Source organism: Balaenoptera physalus (assembly GCF_965194825.1).
Source record: "Balaenoptera physalus genome assembly, chromosome: 7".
NCBI lineage: Eukaryota > Metazoa > Chordata > Mammalia > Artiodactyla > Balaenopteridae > Balaenoptera > Balaenoptera physalus.
The window spans coordinates 75,068,456-75,089,931 of record NC_138886.1 but is presented as its reverse complement, the minus strand read 5'-3'; the positions used below and the strand labels follow the sequence as shown (position 1 = coordinate 75,089,931).

The 21,476-nt window shown below is 36.8% G+C and overlaps 3 protein-coding genes across 12 annotated transcripts in view; 2 read left to right on the top strand and 1 right to left on the bottom strand.

The window, feature by feature from the left end:
* Nucleotides 1–2,022, top strand: part of PLAA (phospholipase A2 activating protein) — a 43,359-nt gene extending 41,337 nt beyond the window's left edge. Inside the window, exons 13-14 of the mRNA XM_082470464.1 lie at nt 81–245; nt 1,285–2,022. Coding sequence (XP_082326590.1) covers nt 81–245; nt 1,285–1,850 — 731 coding nt within the window. The 3' untranslated portion in view covers nt 1,851–2,022. The remainder of the gene's footprint in view (nt 1–80; nt 246–1,284) is intronic.
* A 129-nt stretch (nt 2,023–2,151) lies between these two features.
* On the bottom strand, nt 2,152–11,936 carry LOC309664767 (uncharacterized protein). Its single transcript, XM_082470539.1, has 3 exons — nt 11,729–11,936; nt 10,616–10,822; nt 2,152–9,813 (listed from the first exon to the last, which is right to left on the bottom strand). Exons 1-3 carry the CDS (start codon nt 11,853–11,855, stop codon nt 9,761–9,763), a joined length of 387 nt encoding a protein of 128 aa, XP_082326665.1. The 5' UTR covers nt 11,856–11,936; the 3' UTR covers nt 2,152–9,760.
* Nucleotides 11,827–21,476, top strand: part of CAAP1 (caspase activity and apoptosis inhibitor 1) — a 105,677-nt gene continuing 96,027 nt past the window's right edge. For 9 of the 10 annotated variants that reach the window (XR_014266014.1, XR_014266015.1, XM_082470506.1 and 6 more), the window contains exons 1-4: nt 11,827–12,242; nt 16,739–16,939; nt 17,782–17,866; nt 18,760–18,835. Coding sequence is in view for 8 of the 10 variants with exons in the window: in XM_082470506.1 (XP_082326632.1) it covers nt 11,937–12,242; nt 16,739–16,939; nt 17,782–17,866; nt 18,760–18,835 (668 nt within the window). In the remaining 2 variants the exon portion in view is untranslated. Of the gene's footprint in view, nt 12,340–16,738; nt 16,940–17,781; nt 17,867–18,759; nt 18,836–21,476 lie in introns of all 10 variants that reach the window. The other variant, XM_082470505.1, reaches the window with a different exon arrangement.

Sequence of the window (21,476 nt, the reverse complement as noted above, 5' to 3'; positions counted from 1 at the left end):
TATTGAAAATGTTGGCATTTATGTGATATATCTGCCTAATTACAGTTAGAGAATATTGAAGGTTTGGATTTGGGTTCTAGGTAAACTGAAGGAACTTAATGGAACTGCATCGGAAGAGAAGAAGTTAACTGAGGATGACTTGGTACTTCTTGAAAAGATACTATCTCTAATATGTAATAATTCTTCAGAAAAACCCACAGCCCAGCAACTTCAGATTTTATGGAAAGCTGTTAACTGGCCTGAAGGTACAGAAACACTCTTTAAAATGTAACTAGAAAGCAGAAAGTATATCTTTTAATTTCTATCCATACTACTGGTGTTTTTAGATTAAATAAAAGTTGACATGTTAGTCGAAATTCGCATTGGGAAAAACTTCACAAAAAGGATTCACTATACCACTGTAACTCATAATCTTGCTTTGGTCACATACCTTAAGAGAATCTGAAGGTAATGTAATGATCCCATACATGGACCATTTTGTATACTCTTTCAGAGCATTTGTGGATTCCCTGCAAGCCATCCACGAAACTCTATCTGACCTGTTAAACATAGGCTACAAACATTTGCTATAAGTATGTTTTCTTTTATTTAGTTAATTAATTCTTTTTATTCCAAAAGTGTCCTCTTCCCCATTATTTTTTCATGTAATTGATTTATTGGAGAAAAAAATCATTTTTCCTGCAAAATGTCCCATATTTTGAATTTGGCTGATCACTTAATGTGTTCCTCTATCTCTGTTTTTCCTGCTAGACATAATTAGATTCTGGTTCAGTAGTTTTTTTCAGGTGAATATCCTTTATAAATGATGTTGCATACTACCTTTATATCACAGGGCCCATAATTTCTGCTTTCCTCAGTTTTAATGATGTTAAGATTGTTTAGTGCATTCATTTACATGGTGTCTGCCCAGTCCCTTAAATATAAATCCTTCCACCAGTGTGTATAATAAGCATCCTATTGGCATTTGTGAACTGGAATTCTCCTATAAAGAACTTTCCCTCAATTCTTTGGTCTTGTTTTAGGATTTTTTAAAAGCAAGGTCCCAATCCTGTTCTTTGCACAAAGATTTATTGAATACTCACTGTATGTCAAGCTATTTTAATAACCCAGGAGAGTTACCATATTTTTAAAGTAATGTGATCTTGTAGCAATAAATACAGTCTCTATAAATATGAAAAATTAGTTAACACAAGTTTCAGAAGTATACACATTTTGTAAAGCAGGCATATGATTTTTAATGTTTAAAATGCTTTTTTAACATTAATGAATTTTTCTTTTCAATAGATATTGTCTTTCCTGCACTTGACATTCTTCGGTTGTCAATTAAACATCCCAGTGTGAATGAGAACTTCTGCAATGAAAAAGAAGGAGCTCGGTTCAGCAGCCATCTCATCAGTCTTCTGAACCCTAAAGGAAAGCCAGCAAACCAGCTGCTTGCTCTCAGGACTTTTTGCAATTGTTTTGTTGGCCAGGCGGGACAAAAGCTCATGATGTCCCAGAGGGAATCACTACTATCCCATGCAATAGAACTGAAATCAGGGAGCAATAAGAACATTCACATTGCTCTGGCTACATTAACCCTGAACTATTCTGTTTGTTTTCATAAAGACCATAACATTGAAGGGAAAGCTCAGTGCTTGTCAGTAATTAGCACAGTCTTGGAAGTTGTACAAGACCTGGAAGCCACTTTTAGACTTCTTGTGGCTCTTGGGACACTTATCAGTGATGATTCAAACGCTGTACAATTAGCCAAATCTTTAGGCGTTGATTCTCAAATAAAAAAGTATGCCTCGGTATCAGAACCAGCTAAAGTAAGTGAATGCTGTAGACTTATCCTAAATTTACTGTAACAGTGGGCTAGGGGACTGAGATTTTAAATTGTTAAGTATTTTTTTTTCTCACATTTCACATGACATTACAGATGATGAAAAGAATGCTGTGGATTAAGTAAAATTTCAGATCTTGTAAAGTGGGGGCGGGGAAGGGCAAACAAAGGAGAAATAAAATTTTTGCACTGATGAACTGTGAAATTTTCCTGGGTAATGGGGATAGGTTTTTTAATAGTTCAGAGATAAATGAAGAATGATCTATGACCAACAGCAACACAACTACAGTGGTGTAGTTCCCTTACCTTAGCCAACTAGGAGAAGACAAGGGCTTTTATTTATGTAATCTGCTTTACTACTTATATACCCCAGACTGTTAATTGTTGGTGGTTGTCTTTTATTTAATTTCTGCTCTACTCATTTTCATTGCTGGATTCTTTCAACAGCACTGATTGATTTCAAGGTCTTGTTTTAGGACAACTACTTTAGAATTTTTAAAATTAAGTTTGTTATAAATTATTCCATATATTGAAAAGATATAATTTCTTCATTTAAGTCCTTTGTAAATAGAAAGTTTGTTTGATGGCTCATTTTTAGTTGAAGTAAAAGCAAATTACTAAGCTGTGTTATGTGTATCAGTTCAGACGGATGGAGCCCCAAATTGACTACAGGCTTATGATCCAGTTTCTTTTCCCCTTCACTATTTGAGGTAACTTCATTATTCATTCCAATTTCGATATCTGATTGTCTATTTTTGGTCATTTCCATTATATCAGAGGGAATTTGGAATGTGTTGAATATTATCAGGCAATTGAGCTAGCAAGACTACATCAAACTGTTATTTGCAAGTCCAGAGACTGTCATGGGAAATTAGTATTTTTGAGCCTCTAACATGGTCCCGGTATAGTGCTAAACACTTTGATATTTAATTCCCAAATCCTGTTAAATGTAGGGTGATGTTACCTCTGTTTTCAGAAGTAAAGATAGTGGGATGAATCATGATGGAAAAAAGGAAAAGTACAAACCATGCCATACTTCCTAGAGAGGGAGGGGGTCACAAATTTGTCTATGAACATCCTAGCAACTAACACCAAGAGGGAACCAACCCATTAATTATATAAATTATTGTGTCTAAGAGAACCTTAATTTCTTAAGAGAAGTGAAACTATTCTTAATCTAAAATAGTGAGCATCATTCCCAACATTTATGATATATAGAACCATGAATTTCCTGGCTTGCCAAATTTGGAATGCCAAATTGCAGTCTAAGAAGAACAGTTCTTCCCCAATAAGAGAGGAATGGTTTGATTGTCTAGATTAATCCAAGGAAAAACACTTGGAATATCAAAAGAGAATGGGTAAAATGTAAATTGAGGGGATATGTATTTTGCTAAGTATTAAATTGCAATTTTCTGGTGTGTACCCAGATGTTAAATATTGTTTGCTGGTTCCATTAGTTACCCGTGCTTTGCTTTTTGTTGAATTGGGATCTAGGGGGTTAAGTCAAAGTTAAATGACTGCATTAAGAGTATAACTGGGTCAGCCTGGTTCAGTGCTTACAATACAGTGCTTTCTTTTTAACATGTCATGTTTAGCATGCAATTGTAAGTACAATTTATCTGCAATATTTTGAAATACTAGGTACCTTTGAATAATGGTAGAATGTAAAGTCTTCGTTAAGAATAGGAGTTTACTCTTCAAAATGTAAGGGGTGGCAAATGGTAAACACTGTTTGCTTCCCATTAGTGTACAAGTGTTTTTATAACCACTTTTATTATACTGTTATGTCATGTTTATTGAAGAAAAATTACAAAATACAGTTTAGCAAAAAGGAAAAAAAATCCCACTTGAAAGATAAGTGATAAGTGGTGATCTAATTGTTTTAAAGGTTTTTTTTAAGTTACTTTTTTCCATGATTCCCTTATTATTTTTTTCTGAATAGAAAAATACACATTCATTGAATAAAACACACACACATTAAATAAAAATTGCCTATAATTCCACTACCCAGAGAGAATCATTCTTGACATCTTGTGCCATATCAATTGGTATGTAAACATGTTTTATTTTTTTAAAAAAGGATTGTATGATACACATTGTTCAATAACCTGATTTTTAAACTTGACATATAGTACACATATTTCCACCTTAATAAATATAATATTATGTTATATCGATGTGCCCATTTCCTATTATCTGACATTGTTTCCTATTTTCAGCTATCAAGCAATGCTATGGCAAATCTCACAAGTTTCTTACTAATTCCTTAGGATACATTTTATACTTGGAATTGGTGGGTCAAGTTAATGCACATTTTTAAACTTTGATAAACGTTGCCAAATCACCTCCAGTGGTAAAAGTCTTGGAGTTAATGTCCTTCATATTGCATTAGAAACAGTTGCCTGCAAAAGAGCTAAGTTATCGTTGTCTCTAATTCATTAACTATTATAGTCCCTCTGGCATTACATTTTTAAAAATGAGCATTTTAGGGAATTCCCTGGCTGTCCAGTGGTTAGGATTCCACGCTTCCACTGCAGGGGGGCAGGGTTCAATCCCTGGTTAGAGAAAGATCCCCCATGCCACACGATGTGGCCAAAAAATAAATAAATAAATAAAATGAGCATGTTATGATTTTTTTTCATGACTAGCTGAATTTATAACAATGTGACAAAATTTTTTTATCTACCTCATAATCTTCTTAAAGTAATGGAAGAAGCATAGCTAAAAACCTTCTTCACAAAGATAATTCTGGGGATAAGACTGGGTTATGGCTTCCTTAGCAGTTATCACTGTATATTATGGTTATTTTGTGAAAAAATAATAAAATGTATAGAGGATCATTTGTGATGTATCATCCTTCCTAGAGGTCTTGAGATATAAATTACCCACCTGAGAATAGGAAATGTTATTCAATCATTTAAAAAAATAATTTATAATTACTCTAATTTCTAGTGCATTTTTCTGTAGAAAATTATACACAGTATCTCAGTCTGTTTCGGCTGCTACAACAAAAATACCATAGATTTGGTGGCTTAAACAACAAACATTTACTTCTCACAGTTCCAGAGACTGGAAGGTCCAAGATAAAGGTGCTGGCATATTTGGTATTTGGTAAGGGCCCACTTTCTGGCTCTTAGATGCTGTCTTCCTGTGTCCTTGCATGGCAGAAGGGAGGGGGGAGCTCTCTGGGGACCCCTCAATCATGAGGGCTCCACTCTCATGATCTAATCACCTCCCAAAGGCTCCACCTCCAAATACCATCAGGTAGGAGATTAGGTTTCAACATATTTTGAGGAGGCACATTCAGTCTGTAGCACACAGTGTAGTTGTGATTATAAATACAATTTTGAAGACTTTCATTTAACTTCATTTTTCCATGTGTTTCAATTTTTTAATGAAAATGTTCATACATACAATGAACACTCATGGACTTGCCAACTAGGTTCTGCAGTTAACATTTTGCCATATTTGCTTTATCTCTATTGTTAATACTTCCATTTGAAATTATTTAAAAACAAGTTACAAATAACACACTTATCAACTAAATACTTCATTATGCATCTTTTAAGAAAAAAACATTTTAAAGAATATTCTTATTAATAACCACATACTAAAAGAATTAGTAATTTCATAACATCCAATATCCAGTGTATATTCAAATTTCCTCATTGTCCTAAGAATGTTTTTTATAACTTTTGTTCTAAAGGATCTAATCTAAAAAAATCAAGGTTTATGTATTGAATTTAGTTATTTGGTTATATGGCTATTTGGTCTCTTAATCTACAACAGTTCCTCCATCTCCTTTTTTTTTTTTTTATCATTGACTTTGAAGTGTGTTGGCCAATCCAGAATGTTAACTACTCCCATTTTGTATTTGTAAAAAATATTCTTATAACCCTACTGTATTACCTACTGTTGCTTAATAAATTACCTCAATACTTAGTGACTTAAAATAACACACATTTATTATCTCAAATTTTCTGTGAGTGAGGAATCCTGCCACAACTTAGCTGGTTCCTCTGCTTCTTTGTTTCACATGAGGCTGCAATCAAGGTGCCCACCAAGGCTGGGGTCTCATCTGAAGGCTTGACTGGGGAAGGATGCATTTTTTTAAGCTCACTTTTGTAGTTAGTGTTCAGTTGTTTTTGATTGCTGAATTAAGGACCTCAGTTCCTAGCTGGCTGTTGGCCAGAGGCTGCCATCAGTTTTGCCTGGTGGGCCTCCCTGACATGGCTAGTTGCTTCATCAAAGTCAGGAAGAGAGAGTCTGCTAGCAGGACCAACAAGAATCTTTATAATTTAATCACAAACATGACATCCCCTCAACATCAAGATACTCTATTGCTTGGAAGTTAATTACTCAAGAAAAGTGGATTACACAAGGTTGTGAATACCAGGGAGAGGGATCTTTGGTGGCCCTCTTAGAATTTGCTGCCACACCTATTTCCTATAAACCGAAAGCTAAATCCAAAGGCTTGGTTAGATTGAAATTCGACTATTGTGGCTAGAATATTCACAGGTGATTAGTACCTGTTTTTTGTTTGATTTTTTTTTTTTTTTACTTGACTGCATCATATCTGAGCTTCCTTAATGATGTTTTCCTTCCCTTAACTAAAGGAGGTTAGGAGAATAAAAATGGTAATAATTGGCATTCTAGTTACCATCTCAACAAAGATGAGGGAACATTTTTTTTAAGTTTTCTTGTTCTTAAATATTTTTCCACCTGTCTGCTTCCCAAAGTGGTTATCAGGTTTTATTTGTTTAATATTTGAAATTAGGATGCTTGTTTTCCAGGGATACTAAGAAAGGCAGGATCTTGACTTTGAGGGCAAAAGTAAACCACTCGTGCCTGTCATGGAGGAAAATAGCCTTCAGAATAAGGTGGGTAATGGAAGTTTTAGAGGAGAAGGTTGACCAACATACTTCAGTAAAGTAGGTAGGCTGATATTGATCCTAGGCCTAAGATGAATTCCTGGGACTTAAAACTTGACCCTAGGTTTCCTGGACACTTTATAATAAATCAGAAAAGTATAATGTCCAAGTGGCAATGATATTTTCATTAGATATGATGTGATAGAGATAACATCACTCTACATCTAAGGCGTGTGACAGAGCAATGTTTACTCAATGGTTTGCAACTGTATTTAAAACCAACCAGTTGAGCAGCATTGCAAAGAACAGATGAATTTAAGTAAACTAAATAGCATGCATTAAGCAAGTACATTATGCTATTTCCTATGTTTACCATTATTTCCATGGGGCAAGTACTGCTAGTAATCTTACTTTTACAGGTGAAGAAACTGAAAGAGGTCAAGTAAATTTTTTTGACAAGTCAGTAGTAACAAAACAACAAAATTATATTTAAAAAATGATGTTGGCAAAACTGGATATCCATATGGAGAAAAATCTCGATTTGTAGTAGCCACTTCACTTTATCATAATAGCAACTATGATGGTTGGTAGTGGCATGTAAGGTTGATACATAGAGCAGAAAAAGGTGGCCTGAAACAAGTCCTCAAACCACATTTCTTTCATTCTTGTGTCCTCAAAGGAACTAATAAATTCAAGAAATGTTTGCTTACATCTACATCATTTAAAATTTCAATAGAGCAACCAGAGATGCAGTGTAATATAGCAAAAGAGTACTGGCTTTGGAGTTAAAAAGCCATATAGTTCAGTGATATTTCCACCACTTACTAATGAGTTAAGGCAAGTTGCTTAACCTCAGTCCCAGTTTACACATCTCTACATTGAGATTTCATAAAATAGAAGAATAAGATATTTGTGTAAAAGCCTAGCAAAATACAGGCTTCCCTGGTGGCACAGTGGTTAAGAATCCACCTGTCAATGCAGGGGACACAGGTTCGAGCCCTGGTCCGGGAAGATCCCACATGCCGCGGAGCAACAAAGCCCCTGCGCCACAACTACTGAGCCTGCACTCTAGAGCCTGCGAGCCCAACTACTGAAGCCTGTGCACCTAGAGCCCATGCTCTGCAACAAGAAAAGCCACAGCAAAGAGAAGCAGCCCGCGCACCGCAACGAAGAGCAGCCCCCGCTCGCCGCATCTAGAGAAAGCCCACGCGTAGCAATGAAGACCCAACGCAGCCAAAAAAAAAAAAAAAAGCCTAGCAAAATATCTGCCACATAATGTGTTTATCAAGCATTACTTTCAAAGTTAACCAAGTCTAACATCTTCTTTAACAATGAAAGTGACTGCTGTGTACAAAGAATATTTAAAAGGAAAAGAAAAATGCTAGATTTTATTGCTATGGGGGGAAAAAGTGCCCATGTAGGTGGTAGGGGGTGGTGGTGTCCTGATGATTTTTTAATGAAAGCAGTTGGTTGGAACTCTAAACACAAATATCCTTACACTTCTTTATAATGCCACAGAACCTCACCATGAAATATAAAGGCATTTCTGTTAGAATATAAGCATCACATCTACCCATCCTCCAGCTGTAGCATTGAACAGTGACTCATTTGATATCAAACAGCGTTGAAGGTCCTTCTCATAACTAGCAGAGAAATACAAGGAAAGAGGGGGCAGGGGGAGTCTAGAAAGTATGCATATAAGTTAACTATAGCCAGAGTAATACTGCAGAGAAAACAATAACCAAAACGATAGCATTTATTTAGCTCAGGAGTTACAAGTTTGGGGTTTGGCTGATCCTGGCGAGGCTCATTTGTGACTCTACTCTGGACTTGACTGGATAGCTTAGCTGGGGCAGCTAAGCCCTATTTGTCTCCTCTTTCTCCTGGGACTAATGGGCTAGTCTGAGTATATAATTTTCATGGTGATGGTGGAAGCACAAGAGTGGACCATCCTAACTGCACAAGCTTTTTTTGAGACTGCTTGCTGCACATCTGCTAATATCCCCTTGGCTTCATCAAGTCATATGGCTGACTCCACTTTGCAGGAATTATGTCTCTAGTCAGTGGAAGAAGGACATTATCAAATTACATGGCAAAGGGCATGAATACAGAGAGGTGAAGACCTGGAGCCATTAATGCCATTTACCACAGTGGCGACATAGAAAGAAGCTCTGTGTGGATCTGCAACTTCTCAGTACAGAGTTTAACAAGCATTGAGTTTCTAGCATGTGCCAGATACTGTATTATATGTTGAGACTACAAAGATATGTAATACACGGCCTCTGTTCATGAGAACTAACAGTATTTTGAAGAAGATATTAGCAAGTGCCTGCAGTAGACAGTTGCGGTTGCTCTGTAGGGAGAACAGTAGGTTACAAAGGAAAAAGCGGCTAATCTTAGCAGGGTTCAGAATGCAAGTGATTTGGAAGGGTTTTAAATAAGAAGTGAAACCTTAGATGTAGTTAAGATGAGTGGAGGTGGGGTTTTTGAATAGTCTCGGAGGGTATATTTCTAGGAAAGATATGGGGCAGCAGAAAAAAATGCTGTTCATGGAACATCTTACGTGTTGTAAGTTGTATTAATTAGGACTCTACATTGCAAGTGACAGAAAGTAACAGATCAGCTTAAAAAAAAAAAAGAATTATTGGCTCACTGATGAAAAATGACACCATTAGGACTTTCTGTGTCTTGTTCCAGCAAGTGTCTCTTGTTGGTCTCATTCTCTTAGCATCCTTCCCAGGTCAGGGAACGTGACAACTAGCAGCTATGAGGTAACTTCCTTATAGTTCATCATTTAAGATGAAAGAGCAAAATTCTCATCTAATGTCTCTTTATAAGATTCCAGAGAAGTACTGATTGGCCCCAGCATTAATGCATCCTGTCCCTAGCCAATCACTGTGATTAATGCTCACTGGGTTGCTGAAGAGTAGTTATGAAAATGGCATATAAATCCCAATCTCTGTCTACCCTCCCGTATATTTGTTCCAGGGCAGAAAAGCAGTCCTGCATCTGCTTGCAGAGTTTTTAAGTTCATAACAATATTTAGTGCTGGGCCTCTTAAGCTCTATAATATTGGGTTGAACCATATGAAACTGTCACCATTCAACCAGTTTTGACCTACAGAAAAGGCAATTTCATATGGTTCAACCTAAATAGACAATGGCATCTCACTGACTCTAAGCCAACCTGTGATGTCTCTGACATATTCACACCATGAGTCAAAGCCCTTTCCCTGTCCTCATGACCTCATTTAAGCTTAATTACCTCCTTAAACTCCCTACCCCAAATATAGTTATATTGGGTTAGTTAGGGTTTCTACATATAAATTTTGGAGGAACATAATTCAGTTCGTAACAAGGTCACAACCATTACATGTTATTGATTTTATGTATTTATTCTGTCTGTGAATATACTGTAATACTCCCATTCCTTTCAGGCATGAGACTTAATGAGGCCAATATGGAACTCCTGAGGGCACAGTGGGCCTGGCCTCAGCATTGACTTTAGAAGACAAATATACGGGTGGAATGGGGAGTGGAGACAGCTATTTTCCCAGACCTGGGATTGCCCCTGCAACCTGGTTTGTTTTAGGCACTTACTAAATAGTTGCTGAGTGACTGAGACACATAGGGAATGTGGTCAAAGGGAGGTTTCTTTTTTCAACTGCTTTCTATCACCTCAATGAAAGTTAGAAAATTACTACCACCCAGCTAGTGTTGCCCTATCCTTACCTTTTTCCTTCCGTGGCTAAAGGCCTCAGCTGAGACCACCCAAGCCAAACGGTGACACATTTTTTTATGTGTTCTTGATCTCTGATTTTAAAACCTGGTTTGTGTTTAGATCCAAAAATCCCACACAGCAGCCCACAAAAGCTAACATTCATAAAACTATGACCCATAATCTATTTTCAAAAACTCACTCGTCTTTTTCTTGTCCCTCATGCACTCTGTGCAGGAAATACATAATCTCCGGAAATAGTCCCTAAATTCTCTTCTATTCTTTTCCATTGCTGCCCTCATACACTGCTCCTTTCCTTTTGCATTTCTTGCCTCATATCCCTTTAAAAAATGGTCTGGGATCTCCTTATTGGTCACCTCCACTACTAAACTCTTCTTGTTTTCCTCTCCTTCAAAAAACCAAGAACTAGTGTGAAACGGCAGTTTATGAGGAAAGAAGGAACAGAGAAAAGGTAGCAACACTAATACGCCAATAGTATTTTATTCCTGCTCCTCTTTCCCCAACATAAAGAATTAATTTACATTTAGCAGGTCGCTATACTTATTCTGGTAGATAAATGGTTAAACAATACCGGACTACTTGATGATGAGGAAACAGTGTTCCAATCAGTGGAAAAGTATTCAACATTGTAAGTCAAGAATACAAGTTAAAACTACTATTATCATGTGTTAGAACAAATTCTTAAAAAGATTTCAGTATATGCATGACATTCTAAGTTGGTTCAGCCCTTCTTTTTCAAAGGAACTCGATTAAATAGAAGAAAAATAAGATGCTGATATCCTTTGATCAATTTCTTTTTTTTGAGTACAAAATAATGTAAATTTTTTCTTAAGTTATTTATAGCAGCATTTTTCTGACAATGTGCCAGGCTGTCAACAACCTAAGCGCCAGTATTTGAATATTAAATAAATTGAGAAAGAATAAATACAAGCGTCAAGGGCCTTTAGAGCGAAAAGGAATCATGCCCAGAGAGTAGTGTTAATGGGAAAAACAAAGAAGCAGAAGACCCTACTCTTGTACAACTCCCTAAAATACATTAAAAAAAAATCTATCCACGTGATGAGGATAATGAGATTTCCCTTAAATTTTCTTTATTGTTGCTAGTGTCAAACAAAAATTGAAAGACAAATGACATTGGAGAATCAAACAATATACCTTTTACCTTACTGTGTATTGCATATAGACAAAGATTGAAAAACAGTGTCAATAAGGCAAAGAGCTGTTGTAATGCTCCGCCTTGGGCCCTTTGTAGGGGTATGAAAACAAACAACAAAAGACCACCCACGCTGCTCACCTGACGCAAACTGAAGCTTACCTCCTCGGCTGGTGGAGGCAGCACTATTGGCCCCGGCCCCGCCTCCAGAAACGCCTCCTGACGTTAGCGATGCGGCCGGAAATGACGTCAAAGCTGCGACGCCCATGCCCGTCGCTAGCTGCTGCGGCAGGCTTTCGGTTGATCCAGAAGCGGCGGGATTTCCCCGGATGGTTGCAGCGGCGGGACCATGACTGGGAAGAAGTCTTCCCGGGAGAAGCGGCGCAAACGAAGCGGTCAGGAGGCGGCGGCGGCGCTCGCGGCGCCGGACCCGGTTCCCGCTGTCACCAGCGGCGGCAGTGGAAGCACCAGCGGTTGCGGGAGCGCCAGCGGCTGCGGGAGCGTCACCTGCTGTGGGAACACCAGCTTGAGTGGAAGTGTCACTGGCGGTGGGAGCGGCGGCAGCTGCTGGGGTGGGAGCAGCGTGGAGCGTAGTGAGCGCCGTAAGCGGAGGAGCACTGACTCATCTGCCAGCGTCTCCGGCTCCTTGCAGCAGGTGCGTGCGTGCTCTTCTCGCCGCTTCTCGAAGCGGCTGCGTTTCCGGAAGAAGGTGGGCGAGGAGCGGAATGTGGCAGCGGGACGCGGAGACGGAGGTATCTCATGTTAGCGCTGCGATCCTAAGGGGTCCCGTGTTTGAAGTTCATGCTCCTGAGTTCCCTTGAACCCCACACTCCCACGTCTAGAACTTAAAGTTTCCGAATTTACCGATCGTCTGACTCATACTGCTTTTGGCTTCTTCCACTCCTGTGGTCTCCTCAGTCTCCTTGAAAAGTATGGGTCAGGAACTACCCTTCAGTGCCCTTGCGAGCCGCGCTTTATTTCTCTCTTCCTCCACGTTACAAGATGAGAAAATTGAGGCTCAAAGAGGTTAAGGAAGTCTACCCACAGTCACAGTTTGTTAATAACGCCTCCATTCGAATGCAATATCTGATTATAAAAGCCATGTTCTTTATGCTCCATCGACCTAGCAAGATAGTAACGTTTTTTAAAAAAAGATTGCTTACATTATAAAACAAATGCATGAATACATACTTTAAATGTATACAACACAGAAATGAAGGGAAAATCATGGAAGTCTCTATGCTTCCCCATTAATCGTTTGATATGCAGCCTCTTTATTAACTCTTGTCAGCCCTGAATTCTTTTTTTTTATTTTAAAATTTTTTAATTTTAATTTTTTATTGGAGTATAGTTGATTTACAGTGTTGTGTTAGTTTCAGGTGTACAGCAAAGTGCTTCAGTTATACATATATATATTCTTTTTCAGCCCTGATATTTCTTATTTTTTGTTCTTTTTAAATTTTTATTTATTTTTGGCTGTGTTGGGTCTTCGTTGCTGCGCACAGGCTTTCTCTAGTTGCAGTCAGTGGGGGCTGCTCTTCATTGCGGTGCACGGGCCTCTCATTGCAGTGGCTTCTCTTGTGGAGCACGGGCTCTAGGCGCGCGGGCTTCAGTAGTTGTGGCACGCAGGCTCAGTAGTTGTGGCTCACGGGCTCTAGAGCGCAGGCTCAGTAGTTGTGGCACACGGGCTTAGTTGCTCTGCGGCATGTGGGATCTTCCCAGACCAGGGCTCGAACCCATGTCCCCTGCATTGGCAGGCGGATTCTTAACCACTGCGCCACCAGGGAAGTCCTTTTCTTTCTTTTTAATCTAAGGCTTTTAGTATAGTGTTGAACACAAGCGTTCATAGTAGGCATTCTTTTCCCATTCTTTTTTGTAGTGGAAACATTTCTAATTTTACACCAGTAGGTGTATTTGCCATAGGTTCTGAAAGATACCTTTGATCAAGTTAAGGAAATTTTCTTTAATTCGTGGTTTTCTGAGCGTTATAGAGTTCTATCAGATGCCTTTAGGGCATTCTGTTGAGGTGATCAGTTTTGCTTCTTAATCTGATTATGTAATTTTATTGATAAGTTAACTTATATTGAATTGTCCTCAGCATTCTTGGGATAAATACTATTTGATTTGTTGATTTGGTTGTTGTACTCCGCTGAAATTCAGTATTTTTACTTTTGTGCCTATGTTCTTAAGTTAAATCAGCTTATTGTTTTTATTTTTGTAGTTATCCTGTCTTGTTTTGGTATCAGGGTTATGGTAGCCTTATGGATTGAGTTGGGAAAGCTTTGCATTTTTTTTGGTGTGTTCCAGAGTAGTTTATATCTTTTTCTCAAAGATATGTTGGAACTTGACTGTTGGACCATACAGCTATAGGGGTCTGGTGGATTTTTCTAGGGGTAGTGTTTTTTCCCTTAACCGCCATCTTTTTTTCCCCAAATTCTTCAATAGTTACAGATCTATGCATTTTTTCCACCCCTTTTAGATTCAGTTTTGGATATCACCATTCTCATCTTAAATAGTGTACATGTCTTTAGTACTCTTTATTATTATGGGGAGACCAATAATAAGGATTCTATAAGCATTTGCATACAGAACTAAACTGTACTTCTCATGGGAAGTAACTGTATTTGTAAAAGAAAAAAAGAAGTCATTATATATTAGGCATGTAGAGAACATCGCAAAATTCCAATAGTGCCATAATATTTGTTGTGTATTGCATTCCCTATTGTTGTTGTTAACAGCTTTATAGAGATATAATTCACATACCGTACAATTTACTAATTTCAAGTATACAGTTCACTGGTTTTTGAGTATAGTCACAGAGTGGTGCAACCATCACTGTAGTCAATTTTAAAATATTTTCATCATCCCCAGAAGAAACCCTATGTGTAATTTTTAGCTGTCATCCCTACTACCCCTACACCCATATACCCATTCCATCCCTAGGCAATCACTAATCTACTTTCTATCTCTGTAGATTTTTTTTTTTGGCTGCGTTGGGTCTTCGTGGCTGCGCGTGGGCTTTCTCTAGTTGTGGCGAGCGGGGCTACTCTTTGTTGCGATGTGTGGGCGTCTCATTGTGGTGGCTTCTCTTGTTGCGGAGCACGGGCTCTAGAGCGTGCCAGCTTCAGTAGTTGTGGCTGCGGTTCTAGAACGCAGGCTCCGTAGTTGTGGCACATGGGCTTAGTTGCTCTGCGGCATGCGGGATCTTCCCAGACCAGGGCTCAAACCCGTGTTCCCTGCATTGGCAGGCGGATTCTTAACCACTGAGCCACCAGGGAAGTCCCCTCTATAGACTTATAAATTTCCCTGTTCTGGGCATTTTATGTGAATAGAATCATATGTGATCTTTTGTGTCTGGCTTCTCTCACCTAGCATTTTTTTTTCAGAGTCTGCCCATGTTTTAACACATATCAGTACTTCATTTCTTTTTGTAGCTGAATAATATTTCATTGTGTGGCTAGTACCACATTTAATTTTTTCATTTATCAAATGATAGACATTTGGATTGTTTCCAACTTTTGGCTATTATGCATAATGCTGCTGTGAGCATTTGTGTGCCAGTTTCTGTGCAGTTTCTGTGTAATTATGGTTACATTTCTTTTGGATATATATCCAGGAATGAAATTTCTGCATCGTATGGCAACTTTATAAGGAACTACAAACCGTTTTCCAAACCAGCTGCACTATTTTATATTCCTACTAGCACACTATGGGAGTTCAGTTCCTTTACATCCTTGCTAACACCTGAATTGCTTTGTGAGCAATTACAAGAGCTAACCTTTGCTTTTTCAGTGTAATTATCATAGTATTCTTTAAAATTAGCCTGTTTTTAAACTGCATTTTAAACAATTGCATTAGAAAGTATAAAAAGGAAACCTACTTGAATAATATAGTTAGGGATTTTCCTTAGGAAATGACTTTTAAATTGATACCTGAGTTTGTTGATCTTGGGAGTATAGAGTGATGGGGAAGTGGGGAAGAAAGACTCTCCTAGACAGAAGAACAGTGTGTACAAAAGCCCTGCCTGTATGAAATGAAGGGAGAACATCTTATGTTTGAGTAGTTCAGACAAGGTCGTTGTGTTTGGAACACAATGAGTATGAAGGACCTAATAGACTATATTACCCTAAGAACAGTGGGAAGTCATTGACAGCTTATATCAGTAAATAGGAAGGATGAGTACATGTGCATTTTATAAAATCCATTTTGGTGACAGTATACAAAACAGATTGGCAAGACCTCAGATTAGATGTAGGGAGTCCAGTTAAGTGCTACAGATAATCTAGGCAAAAAGAGGATGGTACCTTGGATCAGGATTATGGCAGTAGATTTGGAGAGACTGGATAGATTTGGGAGATAGGAGGTAAAATTGATTGAAATGTCTTAAATTACTTGCCTGTTTGAATATCATTAGATATATAACAGTTTTTAAAATGATAGAGACTTCCCTGGTGGCCCAGTGGCTGAGAATCCATCTTCCAATGCAGGGGACGCGGGTTCGATCCCTGGTTGGGGAACCAAGATCCCACATGCCGCGGGGCAGCTAAGCCTGTGCGCTGCAACTACTGAGCCCATGCGCCTCAACTAGAGAGCCTGCGCGCTGCAAACTACAGAGCCCGTGTGCTGTAACTAAGACCCAATGCCACCAAAAATAAATAAATAAATAAATAAATAAATATTTTTAAAAAAGAAATCTTTGTTTTAAAAAATGACAATAGCTTCTGGTAAGCAATGATACTTTATTATATAATATTTGTGGTTTATAACATTTTTGCTGCTATCCCATTTCTTTTTATGAATTAAGAAGAATGACAACGCATACATAAAATTCTTGGGTGACTTGTCTACTGGAGGAATATCGTATTCCACAAGTCTAAAATTGTAGGAAATCATTCAGTATTGAGTATATTTTCATTTGTGTGTCCTAAGATATTATCTCTTCACTTTTTCTCAATTTATTGATAATTACAGAGTGGAGAGTAACTTCAAAGAATACTGAGCAATTAAATAATCTTTCCTGTGGTTTTAAATAAATAATTTGTGCAAAAAAAGAATTTGGAAATGTTTAATGAAGATTTTATTAAATGAAAATGTATGACATTATAGACATATTTCTATTGTTTAATGGTTCTTTATCTCTTTTAATTTTAGGAAGCCAAATATCTTTTGCCAACTCTGGAAAAAGAGTTATTCTTGGCAGAGCACAGTGACCTTGAAGAAGGTGGATTAGACCTGACTGTGGCATTAAAACCAGTTAGTTTCTATATATCAGACAAAAAAGAAATGCTTCAGCAGTGTTTCTGTATCATAGGAGAGAAGAAGTTACAGAAGATGCTTCCTGATGTGTTAAAGGTACTTCATTACATACATTATCAGGCTATCCACATATACAGAAATATACAAACACTTTTTTTATAGCAATCATTTTACTTAATGGAAATTATAATTGGATGTTTTCAACTAATATGAGCTACTTCAAAAAGATATAAAGAAGGGATTTTGTAGAACCGTAAATGGCTTTGTCTATTTAAAAATTTGCCAGGAAGAAATAGGGTACTTTACTATATTTAGGTAAGGAATTTTTTGACCTTCTGGAAATTATTCTACTAAATACAGGCAGTTTAAGTAACTAAGTTAGAGGTATACTGATTCTTTCTGGTGCTTTAAGAAGTAGTGTACTGCTGTGTAACAGTATGCAATGATAGTTGGTAATAGCCTATATTTCATTAAATTCATAAATGTTTTCATATATTTATCTCTGAAAATTATTCAGGGAAATACATGGTATTCTAATTTTACAGATGTGGAAAAAAGGCCGTGGACAAGTTAAGCCCAACATCATATATATCTAAGATGTATGGAACTAGGACTTGAATATTTAAGCCTTTAGAGGTATTACCTAACATAAGTAGGCTGCTATTAAGAATATCTGGGCACCTACTTATTCTTCAGTTTGTTCTTTCATAATAAACGTGACTTTATATATCCAAATCAAAACTCTATAAATTATAATGTTTACATGTTAACTGGCAGGTCTTCACATTTCATCCCAGAAAAAAATTTATGTGACTTTTAATTTGTTTTACTGTAGGATTTTGCTTAGCAGACTTTCTTTTTTTAAATGGTTGCTGTTTTCTAGTTTACATTGGTGCTGTGTTATATAAATGCATTTTTTAAAATGTCATTTTCTTTAGAACTGTTCAATAGAAGAAATTAAAAAACTGTGCCAGGAACAGTTAGAGCTCCTGTCTGAAAAAAAAATCTTGAAGATTCTTGAGGGTAAGAATGCGTATTTCTACCTTCTGGTAACTTAGTGGTTAATACTATGCTTAGCATAAATCCTGAGGTATTCTTTTTTTTGTTGTTTTTTTTTAACTTGACTGTTACTTTAATTTTATTATTGGGTAATCACTGAGTATTTTTACCTCTGTACAGAAATATAGTTTACATATCAGAATAGCATCTCAGGAATGGACTTTTTGATGTATGTATGGTTTTTCCAAATCAGTTGTGTAGGTAAGAACATTAAGTTTGTGCACAATAAAAAAATGAAATAAAAAATGTTTACCCAAAATGCTGTAAAAAAATTACTTATTGAGAAGGCAAAGCCTTCTCTTAAAATATTTTAAAATTTTCTGCTTTATATTCTTACTGCTTTTAATTATCTGTTGAATACCATTTCTGCTCTAATAAGTCCCAAATGCAGAGTTAGAAGAATTGCCAACATTTATCTGTCTGCCTGAAGTAAGACTCTTCTTTTTATATATTACCTGTAGAATTTTGGATTTTAAAGCTTTTCTTTTTGGACTCTACAAGGATATTAGCATTAGCATTACAAGAGAAGGAACAAAAAAATGGAGGATTTCAATTTCCAGAGATAACATCTTTTTTAAATGTAAAATGGTAATAGATGTGTACATGTGTGTATAGTTTGTAAGTATTATATGTACACACATTCTTATATATATTTTGTACATTCATAAAATAGATAAAGGGAAAGCAATGACAAGTACCTAATAAGGCATTTTAAATATAGGCAATTAAAGATGTCATCTTTCAGCAACTCTCAAGTTTTTTAATCGTCACTTTATACATGACACTTTCTGTATAATGATTAAATCACTCTGACATTCTATGAGCATGCTTTCTATTTTTTTTCTGTCATTCATAAGGTGACAATGGTATGGACTCTGATGTGGAAGAAGAGGCAGATGATGGCTCTAAGATGGGATCTGATTTAGTTAGTCAGTAAGTTAAAAACTTTCATTTTTATTTCAGAATTTCTTTGTTATCCCTTTGGTGATTTCTTACCTCAAGAATGTGATTGTTTTTCTGTGTTATATTTATATAAAGTGATTCAACAATGTTGGATTGATTTTTTTACTTGTAATGATTAGTCTTTTTGGTATATATGAGAATGAAGTTAATTGCTTTCAGGATTAAGATGATTTTCTTAAACTACTGCTCAGATATAGGACTGCAACAATGCCAACCTCAAGCAGAATCACATTTCTCATTTGGAATTTGAATATACGTATCACTAGTGATACCCACTGTTTATTAAGTATTATACTTACTCTACCAAACATTATGTTAGTAGTTTAGAAGACTTTATCTCGCTGAATATCTTCTACATACCTATTAATGTTTGATGATAATAGCTTCTTTTCACAGCTGAGATAGTAAGGTGGTTCACTTTATATAGGTACATATAATTTGATTATTGTGATGATGAAAAATACCTGATGTTTTGGGATGCTGACTAATCAAGAAGCAACATGCTAATTTCTTTTTCTAGATTATTCTGCTCTGCCATGGGCTCATCAAACTTTCACCAACTGATTTTATTATCTATTGATGATTTTTGACTAAAACAATTTTTTTTTTGGTAGTTGCCAAAGACTGACTTTTATCTCTGTTTGCAGAGTTTGGCTATAGGCAGTAGCACAAATAAAAACAGATAACCAGAGGCAGTCGCATAAATAAGTAGCACATATTTAACCTGAAACCTTGAGTATAATTTCATTTCTAATACAATGCTATTGGGTAAGTATCACTGAAAAAAGATAATTTAATTTCATGTTATAACTGTAGAGGGCATCAAATAATCTACTTATACTGAAGTACTGAAGAAATCATTGTATCTTGGTTGCCTCATAATCAGTAGATTTTTGGTCATCACATACATCTTGCCTAGGAGTGTCACAGGATGATTGATACTTACCCACAGAGTAGAAAATGTACACATTTCTAAAAAGTCTTGCTATTGATTTTCCTTCAAAATACTTAGCTTTAAATTGTCTATGTAGTATGCTAATCTAGTTCAGATAGTTTAACCATTTACAAGACTTGTCACTTTTTAGTACTTTTTAGTTTCTTTTTTTTTCCTTTTTCTTTTTATTTATTTATTCATTTATTTTTGGCTGCGTTGGGTCTTTGTTGCTGTGCACAAGCTTTCTCTAGTTGCAGTGAGCGGGGGCTACTATTCATTGCGGTGCGTGGGCTTCTCTTTGTAGTGGCTTCTGTTGTTGTGGAGCACAGGCTCTAGGCGCATGGGCTTCAGTAGACGTGGCACGTGGGCTCAGTAGTTGTGGCTCGCAGGCTCTAGAACACAGCAGGCTCTGTAGTTGTGGTGCATGACGGGCTTAGTTGCTCTGCAGCATGTGGGATCTTCCTGAATCAGGGATCGAACCCGTGTCCCCTGCATTGGCAGGCAGATTCTTAACCACTGCGCCACCAGGGAAGTCCTTAGTTTCTTAAATTATCTAAATTAACCGTCTTGCTTCTTGATGTTTCTTACAGAGCATCAACTTCTGCTTGATTACATTTGTTTGCCTTTATTTAAGGCAAATATTTTGCCTCTTTGTTTGCCTCTGTTTATTTTTCCCAGTTTTTGAGGTGTTGTCAAGTTTAAATCCTTTATTGTTCACTCCTGAACATTAATGCTACCTTTTTTACTGTTAGAAGCCATTTGATGGATAGCCAATCAGATTAGAAACTTAATTCTCTTAAAAAAATTTTTTTTCTAATGAAAAAAATGGTGATTAGATTCAAAGTGACTATTGCGAAGAACCCACTTTTACAATGTTACTGTAAGACAGATCATGTTAGCTTTTAAACGCTGCAATGAGCAGGTTAAGCAATCACAAATATTACCCAAAACTGTCATAGTAGCCACTTGTGGACCTGATAAGTGCCAGATCATTGGGATTCTTTTGAGTTATTTGAGAATATAGGCTTTAAAAAACAAAAGCTACAAGATGCCAAATAAATAATAATACTAAGCTAGAAGATGCCAAATAAGCTAAAGATGCCAGATAAATAATAATATTAAAGCTAACACTTACTGAGCCAGTAAGTGTTGTATGCCAGACACTGTTCTAATCACTTTATATGCCTTCATTCACTCATTGGGTTTGTACAACAACCTTGTGAGGTAGGTGGTATTAGCATCATCATTTTACAAATGGAAAGATAAGGCCCAGAAAGATTTGTGTGCCTGAGGTCACCCAAATGAATGTGGAAGTAGGAGGAATGTTAGTTCTGAAGAGATTATATAAGCATTCATGTTAATGGACCTGGCTTTAAGACACGTAACCTTCCCTAACATCACTTTATACATTTGTAAAATGTGGGTAATCCTTGCTTCAATAGGATTATTGGGATTAAATGAGCTAATGTGACTTGTTTGTTATTATTTGTTTACTATTTTATTATTAATAATCTTAGTTATGAATGGGGAGATATACTGCAGTGTGAAACAGTGAAGGTGGGACAGGGAGTTAATGTGAGAAGATGCTGGCTTTAGTGCATGTTCCTGACATTTGCTATGTGCTTTGTGCTTAAAGGGACAATTCAGTCCTGTTAATCTCTATAGAAGAGAACTGAA

Bases quoted from the DNA above. Each gene is read 5' to 3' on its own strand.
- LOC309664767 (XM_082470539.1), bottom strand. From the start codon at position 11,855: ATGGGCGTCGCAGCTTTGACGTCATTTCCGGCCGCATCGCTAACGTCA. The intron at 10,823-11,728 runs GTGAGCAGCGTG...GGTTTTTTGAAG, and splicing joins TAAGCTTCAGTTTGCGTCAG to GAGAGGAAAACAAGAAGAGT. The intron at 9,814-10,615 runs GTGAGTTTTTGA...CCTTTTCTGTAG, and splicing joins GAGGGACAAGAAAAAGACGA to GTCAAAACTGGTTGAATGGT.